The following is a 15,292-nucleotide window of genomic DNA, read 5'->3' as shown; positions in this document are numbered from 1 at the left end:
TAGAATCATTCATTTAAAAACTTTAAGGAAAAGAAATAAAATATTTTAGTCTACTTTTGTATTTCAAATTGTCACCTGAGATTCTGAAAACATAAAGTCACTTCTACTTCCTTACAAAAGCAGCAGTTACTGCCCAGGCCCTCAGGGGAGCACAGGGGCCTTTCCCACTGTGGCTACCTCACCGTCATGTAAAAGGGCAAAGTGACACACTTCGTGGAGGACATTACCAGGTAAATAAATGACAAGGTCAGCTCACATTGTGACAGCCATTAAAACCCAGTGCCGGCCGGGAGTGGTGGTGCATGCCTGTAATCCCGGCACTCGGAAGGCTGAGGCAGGAGGATCACTGTGAGTTCGAGACCAGCATGAGCTACAAAGTGAGTTCCAGGTCAGTCTCAACTACATAGTGAGACCCTGTCTCAAAAACAAAACAAACAAACAAACAAAAAAAAAACAGTGCCAACATCTAGTGCAGTATGGGAAGAAGAGGACAAGACGGTGAGGAGGTGCCAAGAACCAGGGTCCACAACAAGCACCTTTGCCATGGGTCTTTGGAAACCCACACCTGCAAAACTCTGAGAGCCTCCCATCCCAAGGCCGGCACACACTGGCAATGCCCTTGACAGCAACAACCTGCAAGACTGCCGAACACCACAGGGCCCACAGAACCCACTGGCAGAACCGAAATGGGAGAAGTGTGAAACAAATGGTAGCCATCTCCTGCCAGCCTGTGAGAGGCTGCAGGTGACACTGTCACACATAACACACTCCTGAGAGTAGACAAGAGCCCAACACGGCGCCTGGGGCCACTCCTACAACAGCTCAGCACTCTCCAGGTGTTCAGCCTAAGCTCTTTCTAGAGCTCATGGGCACACAACAGGTGCAGTGGCTGGGTGCAGGCCTGCAGTCCCAGCACTCAGGGAGGCAAAAGCAGGAGGATCAAAGTCCCACCTGGGCAACTTTGAGACCACATCTCAAAATAAAACTACAAATAAGAAAAGCGATGAGGACGGACGTAGGTCAGTGGTAAAGCGCCCCTGGGTTCAATCCCCTAGTACTACAAAAAAAACAACAAAACCAGGTAGAGAGGGCAGCTTACTCGGGTCTTTACTGCAGACACCCAGGAATGGAGAGTGCCTCTAAGTCCTCCACTGGAAAACACCTCCAGACGAGCCTCCCTGGGACCACGCACAGACCCAAGACGCCATTCCACTCCTTGCTGGACACTGCATGCCTGGGAAATCTAGCTGCCACCACCTGTGGCCACTGGGGACCCTCACACCATGAGCTGGAGTGGTGGGGCAGGGGGCAGGGGGCCAGTTCTGCCGGTAGCAGATCCCCCAGGCCTGGACCACAACTGTCAATGGTGCTTCCAACTTCCCAGTGTCTGAGGCCCTGAGTCTCCCAGGGTATTTCAGTGGTGACTTTTTTTAAGGAACTATAGGGTCACAGCAGATACTCTGTTCAGAGAAGGTTTAGGAACACCCGGTAACAAACTAAGAGACTGAGTCCCATGGGAATTCATCTATTCTGCTTTCTTTCCCCATTGAGTTTCCATTGGTGCTTTTTATGTATACGGTACAGTCATATTCATCATTGGGAATCTGTTTTGCTTTTTAACAGTACCTATACTTCCCCAGGTCCCATCTGTTTAAAGAACAAGGGCATTACACTCAAGGCATATTTCCAATGAGGCATGAGGAAAACTACTGGCAATTCCTTATCAATATTGGGTAAACATCCTTAATCCAAAACGCAAAATGTTCCAAAACTAAAAAAAAATGTTTGAGTCCTTACATGATATCACAAACAGCAAACTCTACAGGATGGGCCAACGTATAAACATTTTTTTGTGCACAAACTTATTAAAATTCCTATGAAGAATGATCTTTCAGCTATTAGACTATGAAACATAAATGAATTCTGATTTTAGACGTATGTCTCATCCCCACGATAACTCATTATAAGGAATCTAAAAGTTTCCAAAATCAAAAGAATCCAAAATATAAACTCCTATTTCCAAGTATTTCAGATAAGAAACTCAACCAGCATTACTATTAGCAATCAATACTAAGAGAGTGGGAGGAATAGAAGCCATTGGCAGGAGTATTTTTTTCAGGAATTTTAGCATAACTCAGTTCTCCTGACTTCATATTGATACGTGTATCCTCTGCAAGGCTTTGCTAACTAATTCTGGAGTACTGTTTAAGTATTTTTCAAATCACTTATGCACTGGATGGGGGACTTAACTCATTGGTGTTGCCACCTGCCTCAAATCACTTATGCATAAGAATAGGAAAATCACTTCAAATGGACAGTCTCCTTTTTTGAGAAAGAAGGACAATGAACAAACATCTACCAATGCTTTGTTTAAAGTGATAATAAAACATGAAGGGTAAGCAAGCCTGCCTGCTCCCATCAAGTCTCAGTATGGAGAGGATGTCACTGGGTTTCCCAGTTATCAGCAGCATGAAGGACATGTTCAGACACCACTGACCCAAGCACAGATTCCCCCCCAGGGCAATGCTTCAGGGCTGAGCTCCCGCCAGCCAGGGCAAGAAAGACAGCAGCCTCGCTGTGTGATGAAAGGGCCTATGACTGCCCTCCAGGACTCCCGGTGGCAGGTAGGCACTTAGGCTCTTCCTGGGGAGCTCCCGAGTGGCCAGGGAGGAGGGAGCCCGCACATCTTACCTCTGTGCTCTGGCCCGGGACTGCTGACACCCCAGCCCTGATAGAGTGTAGCAAAGTCCTTTGGAATGTATGTCTTAAAGATGTTGAGTATGTCCAAGCGCTTCTCGTGGCCCTCAGCCACTGGCTCCTGCTTCATGGAGTGTAAGACGGGGGGCGCCCCAGCCATCCCAGGCTGGGCCTGCAACGCTGGATCCCCTCTAGACCCCGCAGCACAGGTGGCCAGTGTCCTCAGCTCCTGGGCCGCCTTCAAGGGGGGCTCACGGGGAGGTAGAGGAGGGCTCCCTTCGCTTTTCGCAGGAGGCTGACCCTGAGGCTGAGGGCTGAATTTGGCTTTCAGGGAGTCCGGGGCACTGTGCTTATTTGGAGGAGCAAAGCCAGTCCCCGCCAATGGAACCCCAAAATTCTCCACTGGCTTGCTGCTGCCCAAGGGCTGGGCACCCACCCGAGTTATAACAGAGGGTGTGGGGGTGGCACTCCTGCCAAGGCCTCCGCTGCCCTGGGCAGATGCTGGCTTGGAGCTGGCCTCCAGTTTGGGTTTGGCCAGAGGCCCCTGCACTGAAGCACTGGAGGGTTCCTGGCCTTGGCTATGTTTGGTCTGCCGATACCCGTCGGGGCCAGATGCCCACAGTGCACAGGGGCCGGAGGAATGGCTCTCCTTATTCTTAGGCATGCTAGCCGCTTTCGTGGTCACTCCCAGGGGAGAAGAGCTGCCTTTGGGTCCAGGCGCCCCACCTGGCCCTTGAGTGCGGGTGAAGCGAGCAAGGAGCAGGGGCTGGCACTCTTTGCCCCCGAGGACAGGTGGAGGCCCCGTTCGTCCACTCCGGGCAAGGTAAACCAAGTTGCTTCTTAAGCTCTTGTAACCGTTGGGCTGAATCCACTGGGGGGCCATGGAGTTGCAGCTGACCCTGTGCCAGATGCGCTTGTGCATCCATAAGACCTCCGGGTAGTAGGTCTTGTGGTTACAATAAGGACACGGGTGAATGACCAGAGCAGCTTGCAGGGAGGTGGCCACTTCCTTATTGCTGGAGTCATCCCGGGTCGACCTTGCACTTAAATCTAGAGGGACCAGATCTGGGGCTGGCGCACTCCTTCCTGCCCCAGAATGCTCCTTATTGTGCAAATCGGACAGCTTGTCTTTAGGATGACCAGCCTGGCTCTCCAATGTGAGCTGCAGGTCAGCTCCTTCTGTATTCGAAGGGAAGTCCACACCATCACTAGAGCTGGGCACCTCCTGCTTGGGGTGAAATGCTGGCATCTTTAAGTCAAGAGAAAATCTATGTTGTTCAGGACGTTTGGAAGTCTCTCTGCTACTGTTTTCAAGTATGGACACAGAAGTCGCAATTCCCACCTTGGACTCGCTGGTGTCTTTTCTTGGAGGATTATTTCCAAGTTTGTGACTCTGGTCTCCGTTGGAGAGCACAGTTGATGCTACCTCTTCAGAAGAGCAGCAGCGCCTCGGCTGTCCCCCTGGAGGATGCAAAATGTAAAAGGGGAAGTTACCATTTCTCGTCAGAATTGAACAAGACACAGGAAATTGAACAGTTAAGAGAAGCACAGCCAAGACTCACTGGCCTGGCATTCAGAGAGGCAGGCGAGGTCAGGGTCGGACAGGCAGCTCCTGGGTGGGCTCTGTTCTCAACAGCTCTGTCAGAAGCAAACCAAAAACCAGAACCAGGCAATGCTGCTTTGGGACAGGATTCTTTTTTCAAGCCATTAAAACAACTCAAAAGAATGAGAGAAAATGAAAATAGCTGCATATCTAGGTACAGGTACGTATCACCATACTAACAGAAGGTGACCTATTATACTAAAAATTAGGAAAAGAACTTAATTGATAGTAACCACATAACTCGACACAGCAAGGGTCTCCTGGAAGCGGAGATCTCCCACAGTCATTTTAAGGTAAGAAAACCAGAGAAGAGCTGAGTGTGGTGATAATACACACCTGTTTATCTAGCACTCTGTGAGGCTGAATAAGGCAACAGCAAGTTCAAGCTCCATTTGGGCAACCTAGCAAAACCGTGTCTCAAAATAAAAACGGTCTGGGGGAGTAGCTCAGCACAAGGTCTTGGCTTCAACCCGAGGAAGAACGGAAGGAGAAGCCAGGAAAGAAGGCAAAGAGGAAGAAAGGAGAAAGAGAAAGAAGTGAGGGATAAGGGGAAAAGGAAGGAGGAAGAAAGGGAAAAAAAGAAAGAGAAAGGAAAGGAAGGGAGGACCAGAGAAGTCAGGTACATTGCTGGTCACACAGGCAGGACTAGGCACAACTCCACCATCTGCCTCAGCAATTGCAGCCTACATGGTAAAATCCACTTAATCTGGCAGTCAGCCCAGCCCAGTCTCTCCTAGAAAAGCCAACTGGCAAGTCCAAAATCTTGATGCCAAGTCCCTACAGAGGCTTGTGAGTGAGGGGACAGCCATGCTATTCACCTCATCAACCACAGGTTGCAGTGGTGGCAAGCGGGGCCTGGGACAGGTCCTGCCACTGGGAGGCCTGGTGTGGGAGCACTGTCTGTCACCCAAGAAGGGCCCAGCACAGTGCTAACCACAACCACAGATTACAAAGCTTCTCCAAAGTCAGGCAAGACAACATTGGCAAGGGTGCACAGTGTGAGTTACCAAAGTGTTTCAGGTCCGCCTTTATGACCTCAGATTTATTTACATCTAGACATCAAACTTCAGGAGGTGGGTGGATATTCTGGAGATGTAAAACTCTGAACTACAGAAAACAAGATTAATTCTTCATCATCAACAAACCGTCCGTGCCATAGCCAGATCACTCTGGGCTGATTAAATGTTAGGTATCTGTTTTTAAGAAGACCCAACATTAGTGGTTTTCTTAAATAAGTTTTGTTTTGTTTTGTTTTTGTACTGGGGATCAAACGTGGGTCCTTGTGCTTGAAAGGCAGGTAGCAGAACCACTGAGCTAAATCCCCAGCCCTTAAATAAGATTTCTAATGTTCAGTCAAATGTAGCTATCTAAGCATTTAGAATGTTCTTTTAAAATGTTCTACGTGTATTTTTGAAGGGAAAGACTTAGAAATTCTATCAAATGAGTCCAAAAATCTATTTTCAAAGGTTCTTAGGTAGAAAAGCACCTGCCACAGAAGGTGCTAAACCCAGATGGGACGAAGTGTGGTAACAAATGCTCACTTTCAAGTACGAGACAGTTAACAAACCACTCCTAAGTGATGTTAAAGGATTATGTTCATAGGAAAGCATGGCCCGATGTGGTGATCACAGGAGCTGATGTGTTCATCAGGTGGGACAAAGGAAGATGAAACTGCTGGACTTCTGTCAGTTCACAAGTGCTGGGGTCCAAGCACAGCCAGGTATACTTATCCATCACACACAGGCACGGGCATGGCTCAGAAAATACACGGCAGCTCAGAGAACACCACTGACAAAAACGTTTGCTTAGCTTTGAATTAAACATGGGAAAGGTGGTCTTACACTTCCTTTAATTCAGAGCAATGCTCATATGTTACATTTTTAAATAGTCACAAAGAATAAGTAATGGGGGGGTGGTTCACCTGCATTAAAAGAATAAAGATTGATGAAAACACAAGCCAGAGACAACTAGTTCATTTGCCAAGTGGAAACAAAGCGGTGTAACCCCATACTGCAGGGGGACAGTGGGGATTCTAAGCATCACAGTCAAAATCCCTAAATTGTATGCCCCCCGAAATGACTGCAAAACAACTTAACATCCAGCACCTTTGAGCAAGACCCTAAGTAACAAATTAAAAGTGAGTGATATAACCCTGCGTTATCAAAGTGTCAATGTGAGTAAATGACAAATCTTCAAAGCAACATCCAGCTAGCTAAACACTGGGCAGACTCCCTCACGGAGGGTGGGACAATGTGACCCCATGGATCTCCACTGGGGTGGGCACGGAGTGTTATCAAAGGAAACTGATAACCAAACACTAAAGTCCACCATTGCAAAGCAGCCTCCAAACACTACACTCCCATCTGCAGCAGATGGAAGGCACCACTGACTTCCCCAAGAACCCACACTCCACACTTCCCCAGGTGTTGCTGTGCTTGGCATTCCAGCTCCTTTAGAGGTGACACAAGGAGGCACTGGATCAGAATTAGACAGAGGAAGAGCACTCCAGAGCTCTGAGCAGGAAGCAGCTTTGCAGGGACAGCCAGCCATAACCAAGATGCCGAGTATCCATCTGGAGACAAGAGGATCTGGCTCAGACAGGCCTGGGACCCAACTCGGCATAGAGGAAGTATTTTGCTCTGGTGAGGTGCACTGGTCTCCTCAGGAGCATACTGCATGTAAGACCCACACACAGGTCCACAGTGCACGGTAAGGCTTGGCCTGCTCTTGTGGGCCCCAGCAATAATGCAGAAAATGAACCCAGACTTTCACTCCTCGTTCTCCTCTAAACAAGATTTCTGGGTCAGCTCACGACTGCCTCCCAAACTAATGCTGCCCTGGCTCATGTCCTCACTCATTCCTTGTGTTGGCTGAGCTTCAAGCATTGTGGACTTGACTGGCCTGGAAGTTGCCCAGAAAATTAGCAAAACATACTTCTGGGTACATCTGGATGGGTCAGAAGCCAAGACCCTGGGAACTATATCTGGTCCCTCTGACACTATTCCCCTACTCTGCTTCCTGGCCACCATGAACTTAGCATCTTTGTTTCGCAAGGCCCTTCCACCATGATATTCCTTCTGTGGACCAACATGGACAGAATCTCCTGAAACTGAGTCAAAATAAATCTCTTCTCCTGTAAGGTGCATGCTGGATACTGTTTCTCAGCAACAGGAAAGCTGACTACCACATTTGTGGACAAGCTCATCTTATAGCTGGGTGCCCACTAACCCCACAAGTTCAGGGAGTTGCAGCTTGCTCATTCTGGGTCACTGTGGCAGAGGCTCCTGTGGGCTTAGGCCCAGGCCCAGGCACACACACACACACACACACACACACACAGGTGCCCTTAAAAACTCAGAAACTCAGTGAGGATACCGTGTAGAAGAAAGCACTCTTTTCTCATTCTGGGGAGAGGGTAGTAAATATACCTAACAAAAAGCTGTCCATGTGAACAACACAGAGGTGTCCCCTCCCACGTGATGACTGCCAGGATTTCACATGCTGTCTGGTTGTAGGTTACCAATCAGGAAGGCCCTCATTTCTGGTGTGTATTTATGATTCTTTTCCTTTCCTTCTCACTGAAACCCACCCAGAGGGATGCTGTTGCCATGACTCCCTTGTGAGGTGGGTGTGGCACAGAATTGTTTTGGCCTATGGTGACACTAGCCAGGCCGACCCCTGGGGAGCAGCCTGCAATCCCTCCAGGCCTGGACTACTCCTGGGCTTTTGCTTTTCTCAAGCCCTTTGTACATCTGAAGGAAGCCACATTTGCAAGCGTGTGAGCTCCCAAGCCAGCCTGTGCACACTGGCTGTTCCTCCCTTCCTCTGTTCGCTTAGCTCCACATCTAGGTAGAAGCCACTCAACTGTCACCCAAACGTCAAACATGCTGCTTTTCAGATTCTCTTGTGCAAGACATTTTTCCTGCCTAACTTGTATGTCTAAGTGTTTACAATAAGGGTCTGGGCTGGGGATTGAGATCGGGGTGCTGCCGCCTGCCTCACAAGTGCAAGGACCCGAGTTCAATTTCCGTACAGAGAGAGAGAGAGAGAGAAATCCTTCCCACTTCTTTACTGTTTTGTTTCCTATGGGTCACCATTTATCTTCATACATACTTTAACTGAAAAACAAAAAGGATTTAATGACCATCCTGCCTCTCTCAGTGTCTAAGGAACACTTAAGATTTCACTCAGAGCTTGGTATCTGCAGTGCGTGGCCCTGTAGGGATCGGGACACGTGAGACCACTGTGGGACACCATCCACCCTGCACAAGTGGGGAAGTGGGATCCCACCTGCATCATCAGTGGTGAGGAGTGAACAGAAATGCTACATCCACTAGTGGCATCCTTGACAAGACCGGAAATGCCACATTCGTTAGTGACATCCTGGACAAGACCTCAAGATGGCCAGGAAGAGGGAAAAGGAGGGGAAGAAAATGGCGCTATGTCTCAAAGATTAAGAAAAGGTAAAGGATGAACAAGAGACTACGTTGGGAAGGAAGCAATTATCATCACTGAGATTCTTTTTTTTTTTTTTTAAAGGAGGAAGCCATAACAAGGAAGAATAGGACTTTTCCTGTGAATCCAGGAATCTCTGCCCCTGGGCCAGGGCCCAAAAACTGGCCTAATCAGAACCTTCATGGATAGATCCTTTAATTCACAATTGTTCATGTAGTCTCCTGTAAGGACTCTTAGTTTTGAATTTTTCAACTTTTTCATGATAATTTCCTTTGCAATGAAAAATTAAAGGCAGCCTGAACAAAGCATCCCCGATATTACCTGCATTCTTCTTTTCACAGAACTGGGGAAAAACCTGCAGAGGCAAGCACTTGGAAATCTGTAAGAGTCCAGGTTCTCAACTGGACTGAGGTTCCAGCACTGTCTCTCAAGACACCTGCTGCTCTAAAGAACAGAAGGCACCCGAGCCCCCCCACCAATAACACACACACCTGAACAGGGACCACCTGCACCTCATTCGGGTCTACTCAGGAACTCAGGATGGTCAGGGTAGGAACAGCTGAAAGTCATAAGATACAAAGCAGGACATGGCCAGACACCCCTTTCATCTTCATATCCCAAGCTCAGGGCCAGCACGGGGTGCATATGTGCTTTTCTCCCAGTACTCCACCGTGATAACATAACACCAAGTGTCTGTACTACGGCAAGTTAATACACATGTGTAAGGATTCCCGATACCCTGTGTGTGCTCCACTCTCCAAACATACTATACACCATGGAATAGCACAGGATGTCATTTGTAGGCATCATCACAGATCAAAATTTTTCAACTGATCTGCTGAGAAATCAGTTTAGATCAATTCTGTGTATCTTTGGTTTTCTAGTTTCCAAAACAAAAAGTTTCAAAACACTGTATACCAGGTTTGAAAAAAAAATGTTTTTAGAAATGTAATATAAAAGCCTGCCAACTGGACAAAATGGTTTCATTCTCTGGGAGGGTTTCAAAGCTGGGAACTCTGGGCAGAAGGCTGGAGGACACAGCTGAGTCCAACAGTCATGAGAACAAGGAGGATGAGACCAGGCTCAGGACAGAAGCCATGTGGGATCCAATCGGTGCCCCTGCCTAGGAGCAGTCACTGACTCCAAGATCCATGAGGAGGGAGGTCTCAAAGTATGCTACAATACCAGTCCTACTCTCACCCCACCATCAGTTGTGTCAGTGACCTAGGTGAGGAAATGGGCCTGGACCATCGTTTCCACAAGCGGGAGGACCAACACATTCCCCAACAGCACAGAGATGTAAAAGATGGCAACAAGACACAACAAAGCCTCCCATCTAACAGGATGAAATCCCACAGTGGAAGGAGAAGGTACAGTGGAAGGGAGAGGTGCGGCTTAAGAGCACTGCCACCAGAAGGAGCCCAGGCTCTGGGGGGACCACAAGCCCAGGGCAAGTCACATGGCCCAAGGTTCCTATCAAAGGAAAGTTGTTTCCATCATGACCCTGAAAGATATAATCCCAAACACCATAATCTCAAAATGTTAAAATTCAAAAGTTCAAAATCTCTAAAGTTCAAAACTCCTCATGCCTAAAATCCTGAAAGATCAAAATCCCTAAAGACGCTTATTTATACCTTTAAGGGGAATTTGAAAAATATAAAAAAACAACAGGCCATTTCACAGACAAATTTTTCACAATAAAATAGGTCATAGTAACATGTTTATGTCTATTTTTGCAAGCACAAACACATAGGTATATTCACAGCAGTCACCTAAGATATGAGCAGAGAAACCACATTCATAAACAAGTCAAAAAGTGAAATGTTATAAACACATATCACTCTTTGGTAATTGTGTGCACCTACTTTATAACTAAGGCCATCTGAAATATCCTGACTGAGGACAGAACTCTTTCGACAAGCTCAATCAAGAACCATGAGAGGCCACCACTGCACAGGCAGCTGCCCAAAGAGCTTAGAGCTCCTGAAATTCTTCTCTCCCGAATGCAAGAATACAGAAAGGACATCTTTTTTATCACGATGAAATTTCAGTGTCTTTATGCACGTGCCCAGTGCTTCCATACAAAGACAACACTGTGATAATGCACTCTGGTGGTGTCAACTTTGGAAAAAAGAACAGAAAAATTAGAACTCTCTGAAGTTCTTTATGTAATTTATACCTCTGGAATTAAGGACAAAGATGAAGTATAAAGCATAGTAAATTGAAAGAAAAAAGAATGCTGACAATTTAAATCACAAGAAAACCTGTCAAACATTAAAAAAGAAAATTCAATACATGAGAGAGGGTAATGCAGGTATTGTGGGCAATCGCAGAGCAAGTCAGGAGAGCCGGCCAACTTGCACCATCCTCGGCTCTGTTTGGAAATCTCGGATCTTGATGAAGAGGTGCTTTTTCTCTTTTGGGACACAGCTCTCAGCAGCCAATATGTTCACATTGAGTTTTTATATATGCTGCTCTTTTTAAATCCTTCAGTTCAATGTATGTCACCACGAGCACACCCTGTCCACTGTGCCAGACTGATGTGTGGCTTTGGGTACAGAGAAACCTGCTCCGTGCACATTCACATGACTGGCTCTGAAGGTTGCTGAGCTGGTCAGTGTTTTTTTCTTCTCTTTTGAAGAGCATTTTCTGGGAGGCAAGCATGAAGCTATGTATGAAGGGGCAGAAGTAGTATAAACAGAATGACCTGGCAGGGGAGACTGCTTGTATGTTTTGCTCGTGTTTTCACATCTTCTATGATCTTTGCAACATGGGCTGCACCTGTATTTGGCAAATTGTTATACAGCCTATGGTATATGTGTAGGGGTGTAGGGGTATGTGTGTGTGTGTGTGTGTGTGTGTGTGTGTGTGTGTATTGTCCATTTGAAAGTTTCTGCTCAGCCACTTCAATTAAATGATTTTCTATTCAGCCTTTAAACTCTTAAATATTTCTCCACCTAACAAGATGCAGCTATCTTGCAGACAACTGAGCACACTCTTATCCCTTTCTCAGAATCTGCTTTCTACCCCTCCTAAACAGCCTTTTTCCCCCCAGGAGAATTGTGGGTTTTGGGATTTCTGCTTTGACAATTTCAACATTTAGAATCTTTCAGGTCTGAGAGGCTTTAGACTTGAGGGATTCTGAATCTTTGGGATTTCAACATTCCAATTATGTCATTTGGGATTGTATCTTTCAAGAGTATGATCAGCCCTGGAAGAAAGCATCTTCAGCCACAGCCAGGTGGGTAAGGGCCTCACCCCACAGTACACGCAGCTGCAACGGCCCAAAGTTAGCTCTGACAACACACAGAGCAGCAAGAAATGAACACAGGATGCCCAGAAAAGGCTTGGGGAGGTTCCTGGAGACAAAGTAAACCAAGAAGGACACAGAAATTCAGAGTGCCCCACCAAAGAGAGTGCCCCTGGTAGGGTGGATGCACACTGGGTGAGAGAAAAAGAGCAAATGGTGAGCACCAGCTCCTGAGAACAGCCTGGCTGGTGCACCCGGGACTCGGCTGCTAAGAACCTGAGCCAGTGCTGGTAGGAGAACACCAAGGCAGCACCCCGGCCAGAAACCAGCCTTACAGGGCGGCAGCCTGCACAAAACAGAACAACTCTCTGGGTAATTGTAAGTGCAGCCAAGACTGAGGAACACTAGATGAAGACAGGGAGAATTACGCGAGTCTGTGAGAGTCAAATTTCAGAGGGGCAGGGAAGAAGTGCTTAGCAGGAAGTGCATCCTCCCGACTGGGTCCTCCTCTTGGGGAGGTGTGGGCAGAGAGGAAGAAGGGGGAATCTTCTCTGCTCTTCCTTGAATTCTGAGGCCCTGAGTTTTGTGGATGAAACAAACCAGTCACCGCTCACCAGAAATGAATAATTAGTTTCTACGTTCTCTTCAGGGTCATTATGTTTTTTCTGTTCAATTGTGATTCGGTTGACTGTGCCCAGGTCCTTTTCAGTGGAACAAAGCCAAACCACACTTACCTATTTTTAAAAAGTGCTTTGTCATTTCTTACTTTGTGCATTTAAATACAACAAGCAATTTTTTCACTCTGAAGAGTGCTGATGCAGCAGTCACTCTGTGACCCAGCATCAGCGGGAGGAGGAGTTTTATAACAAGAATCTCAGCTCTGACCTCCTCCGTGGCCTTATCTCACCTCACTTACCGACAGTAATGACAGGCTCTTCATTTATTATATGGCTTGCTATTTACCTCTCTTTTTATGTGTATGATAATTCCATAGCTTCCCTCTCATGAAAAAGGAAGAAAGAAGGAGGAGGAAGGAGGGAGGAGGGAACAGAGAGGAGGAGGAAGAAGAGAAAATTGGCTACTGCAACCAAGTACAAAACACAAATATCTTTTTTTTTATTATTTGGTACCAGGGTGGAACCACTAAGACAAAGCCCTGGCCCAAGCACAAATATCTCTATTGTAAGTTCTTTCCATATTAACATCTTCATGGGTCCCCGATCAAACCTTCAGCCACTATAGAAACTCTGTTTCCTGGGTGAGATGTATATGCAGTGAGTTTAACAGACCAGCTTCTGTCTGTCAGCAACAGATTTTGGACCCATCTCCTGAATCTCTCACCACAGTTGAGCTGGGATGTAAACAGAGATTGTTAATTCTGTTTTGTGAACTTAAAAACCCACTAGGAAATTATCAGCCACAAAAATCTGAAATGAAATCCTAGAGGAGCTAACCATAGCTTATTTGTCCTCACAGCACATCTGTTGTACCTTTGCCTTTGCTGGTATCAGCCACAGGGGCTGAGGCCCGGTGAACAGCCAGGCAGGCACCATGGGGGTTTGCCAGGGCGCAGGAGTGGGCGCCCCGTCCCACCCAAGACTGACAATGCCAGGCAGATGCTAAGAGGGCGGGAGGGTGGCCCAGAAGCCTGGATCACAGTGCAGTCTGGAGCTAGAGGAGGGAAGGAGGACCACACCAGCCCTGGGCCCCATCTCCCAGCATTCTCAAAGGGGCCGCTGGGCTCACACAAACATCTGGGTACCACATGCCCTCTCAGGCAGCCCCCAGTGAGGCACCATTCTCAACGCCTCCAGGAAGTGAAAGTTACTGTTCCATTTTGTGGATAAGAAAACGGCCATGAAGTGCAGCTTCACTGAAACCGTCTAGCTGGCAGGTAGTGGAACCTGGACTCAAACATACTTGTCTCAGCCCACAGCCCAAGCACAGAGCTACATCATGTCATGGAAAACCTAAGGGGGGGGAGGGGGGTCCCCAGGGCACATAGTCTAAGGTCAATCAACAAACACTAAGTTATGTGCCAAAGAATGTTTTGGTCAACCAGGCCAGCACATATGACGGTGATCCTACAGGATAAGTAAGATCTAGTGACACCACAGCTGTCTTAGTTTGTGCAAGTACACTCCTGGATGTTCCTGCAATGATAAAACCATTTCCAAATGTGCCGCATCATTCAGCGACACGCAACTGTGTTTTCTGCTGGGATAAAAAATCATTTATTACCCAAGAATTGTACGTAAGGAGGCAGTGCACATGGAAGGACTATGGATAAATACTGAGTACAGGGCGAATCTGTTCATTCAGCAGGGTTTCATAAGGAGCCCTAGAGATGGAAAGGGGATTCTGGCAGCTGCATGGGGTGAGTCCTAGAATACAAGAACTTGCATTAGGGCCACTGCCAGGCTGGACATGTAGCAGCCCTGTAAGAGGAGCCTTCTCTCTCCCAAACAGGACAGGACCGCAGGATGACAATGAAACAACACAGTCCCCACCCACACAGTCCTGCTGCAGCTATAGGTGCACCCCCTCCACTGCGTGCCCCCTCCTCAGTGTGGCCCCGCTGGGAGGGCAGGAGAGCCTGCTTTTTCCCCTTCCTCCTTCCGGCAGCCCCTCTCCCTTCACTGAAGTAAAGACATAGTATTAGTCTGACAGCAGGCTGCATTCCAGGTACCTGGTTCTGACTTTCCCAAACCCAGCACCTGTTAACTGCGAATCTTTCTTCTCAACCTTCTTCCTAGATGTGCCTCACTGTTGAAAAAGAACAATCCAGAGGGCCAGAGCTTTAGCTCAGTAGCTCAGCGAGTGTCTTGCAAGCTCAAGGCCTTGAGTTCGAATTCCAATGCTGGGGAAAAAAAAGAGAACACTCTACAAAACTAACTCCACAGAAGCATATGGGGTGAAGAGTGAATAGGTACTTGAAATACAAAAGAAAATATAAATCCAAATTACATTAGTGGTTTTAGCCATCAAGGCACACAGATAACACTCCTGCAATGAGAAGCCATTTGAAGTACCATATGCCCAAAGAAGTCATGTTAACAGAGAACCACTGAATGAAAAATAATTTTAAGATGTTGGCAGTTAATTTTAGTATTTGTGAATTTCCAGTAATTACAAGCTACCAAAAAAACATGATTTGAGAGCAAGAACATTACAAATCTTCAGTAGTGTTTGTCAGAAAAACTTCTACTATTTTTAACCAACCTTTAAGATCTGGTAACAAAAAAAAGAAAAACATGAAATGAAAGAAAGATTAATACAAAACTTCA

At 47.0% G+C, this 15,292-nt stretch overlaps 1 protein-coding gene across 6 annotated transcripts in view; it reads right to left on the bottom strand.

The window, feature by feature from the left end:
• Znf516 (zinc finger protein 516) overlaps positions 1 to 15,292 on the bottom strand; it is a 115,951-nt gene that overhangs the window by 17,364 nt on the left and 83,295 nt on the right. For all 6 annotated transcript variants that reach the window (XM_033757592.1, XM_033757594.1, XM_033757590.1 and 3 more), the window contains one exon: positions 2,692 to 4,158. In XM_033757592.1, the coding sequence (XP_033613483.1) occupies positions 2,692 to 4,158 (1,467 nt within the window). The remainder of the gene's footprint in view (positions 1 to 2,691; positions 4,159 to 15,292) is intronic.

This window comes from Fukomys damarensis, unplaced genomic scaffold (genome assembly GCF_012274545.1).
Source record: "Fukomys damarensis isolate Sample0158 unplaced genomic scaffold, DMR_v1.0_HiC HiC_scaffold_30, whole genome shotgun sequence".
Taxonomy (NCBI): domain Eukaryota; kingdom Metazoa; phylum Chordata; class Mammalia; order Rodentia; family Bathyergidae; genus Fukomys; species Fukomys damarensis.
This window is presented reverse-complemented; position numbering and strand designations above follow the sequence as displayed.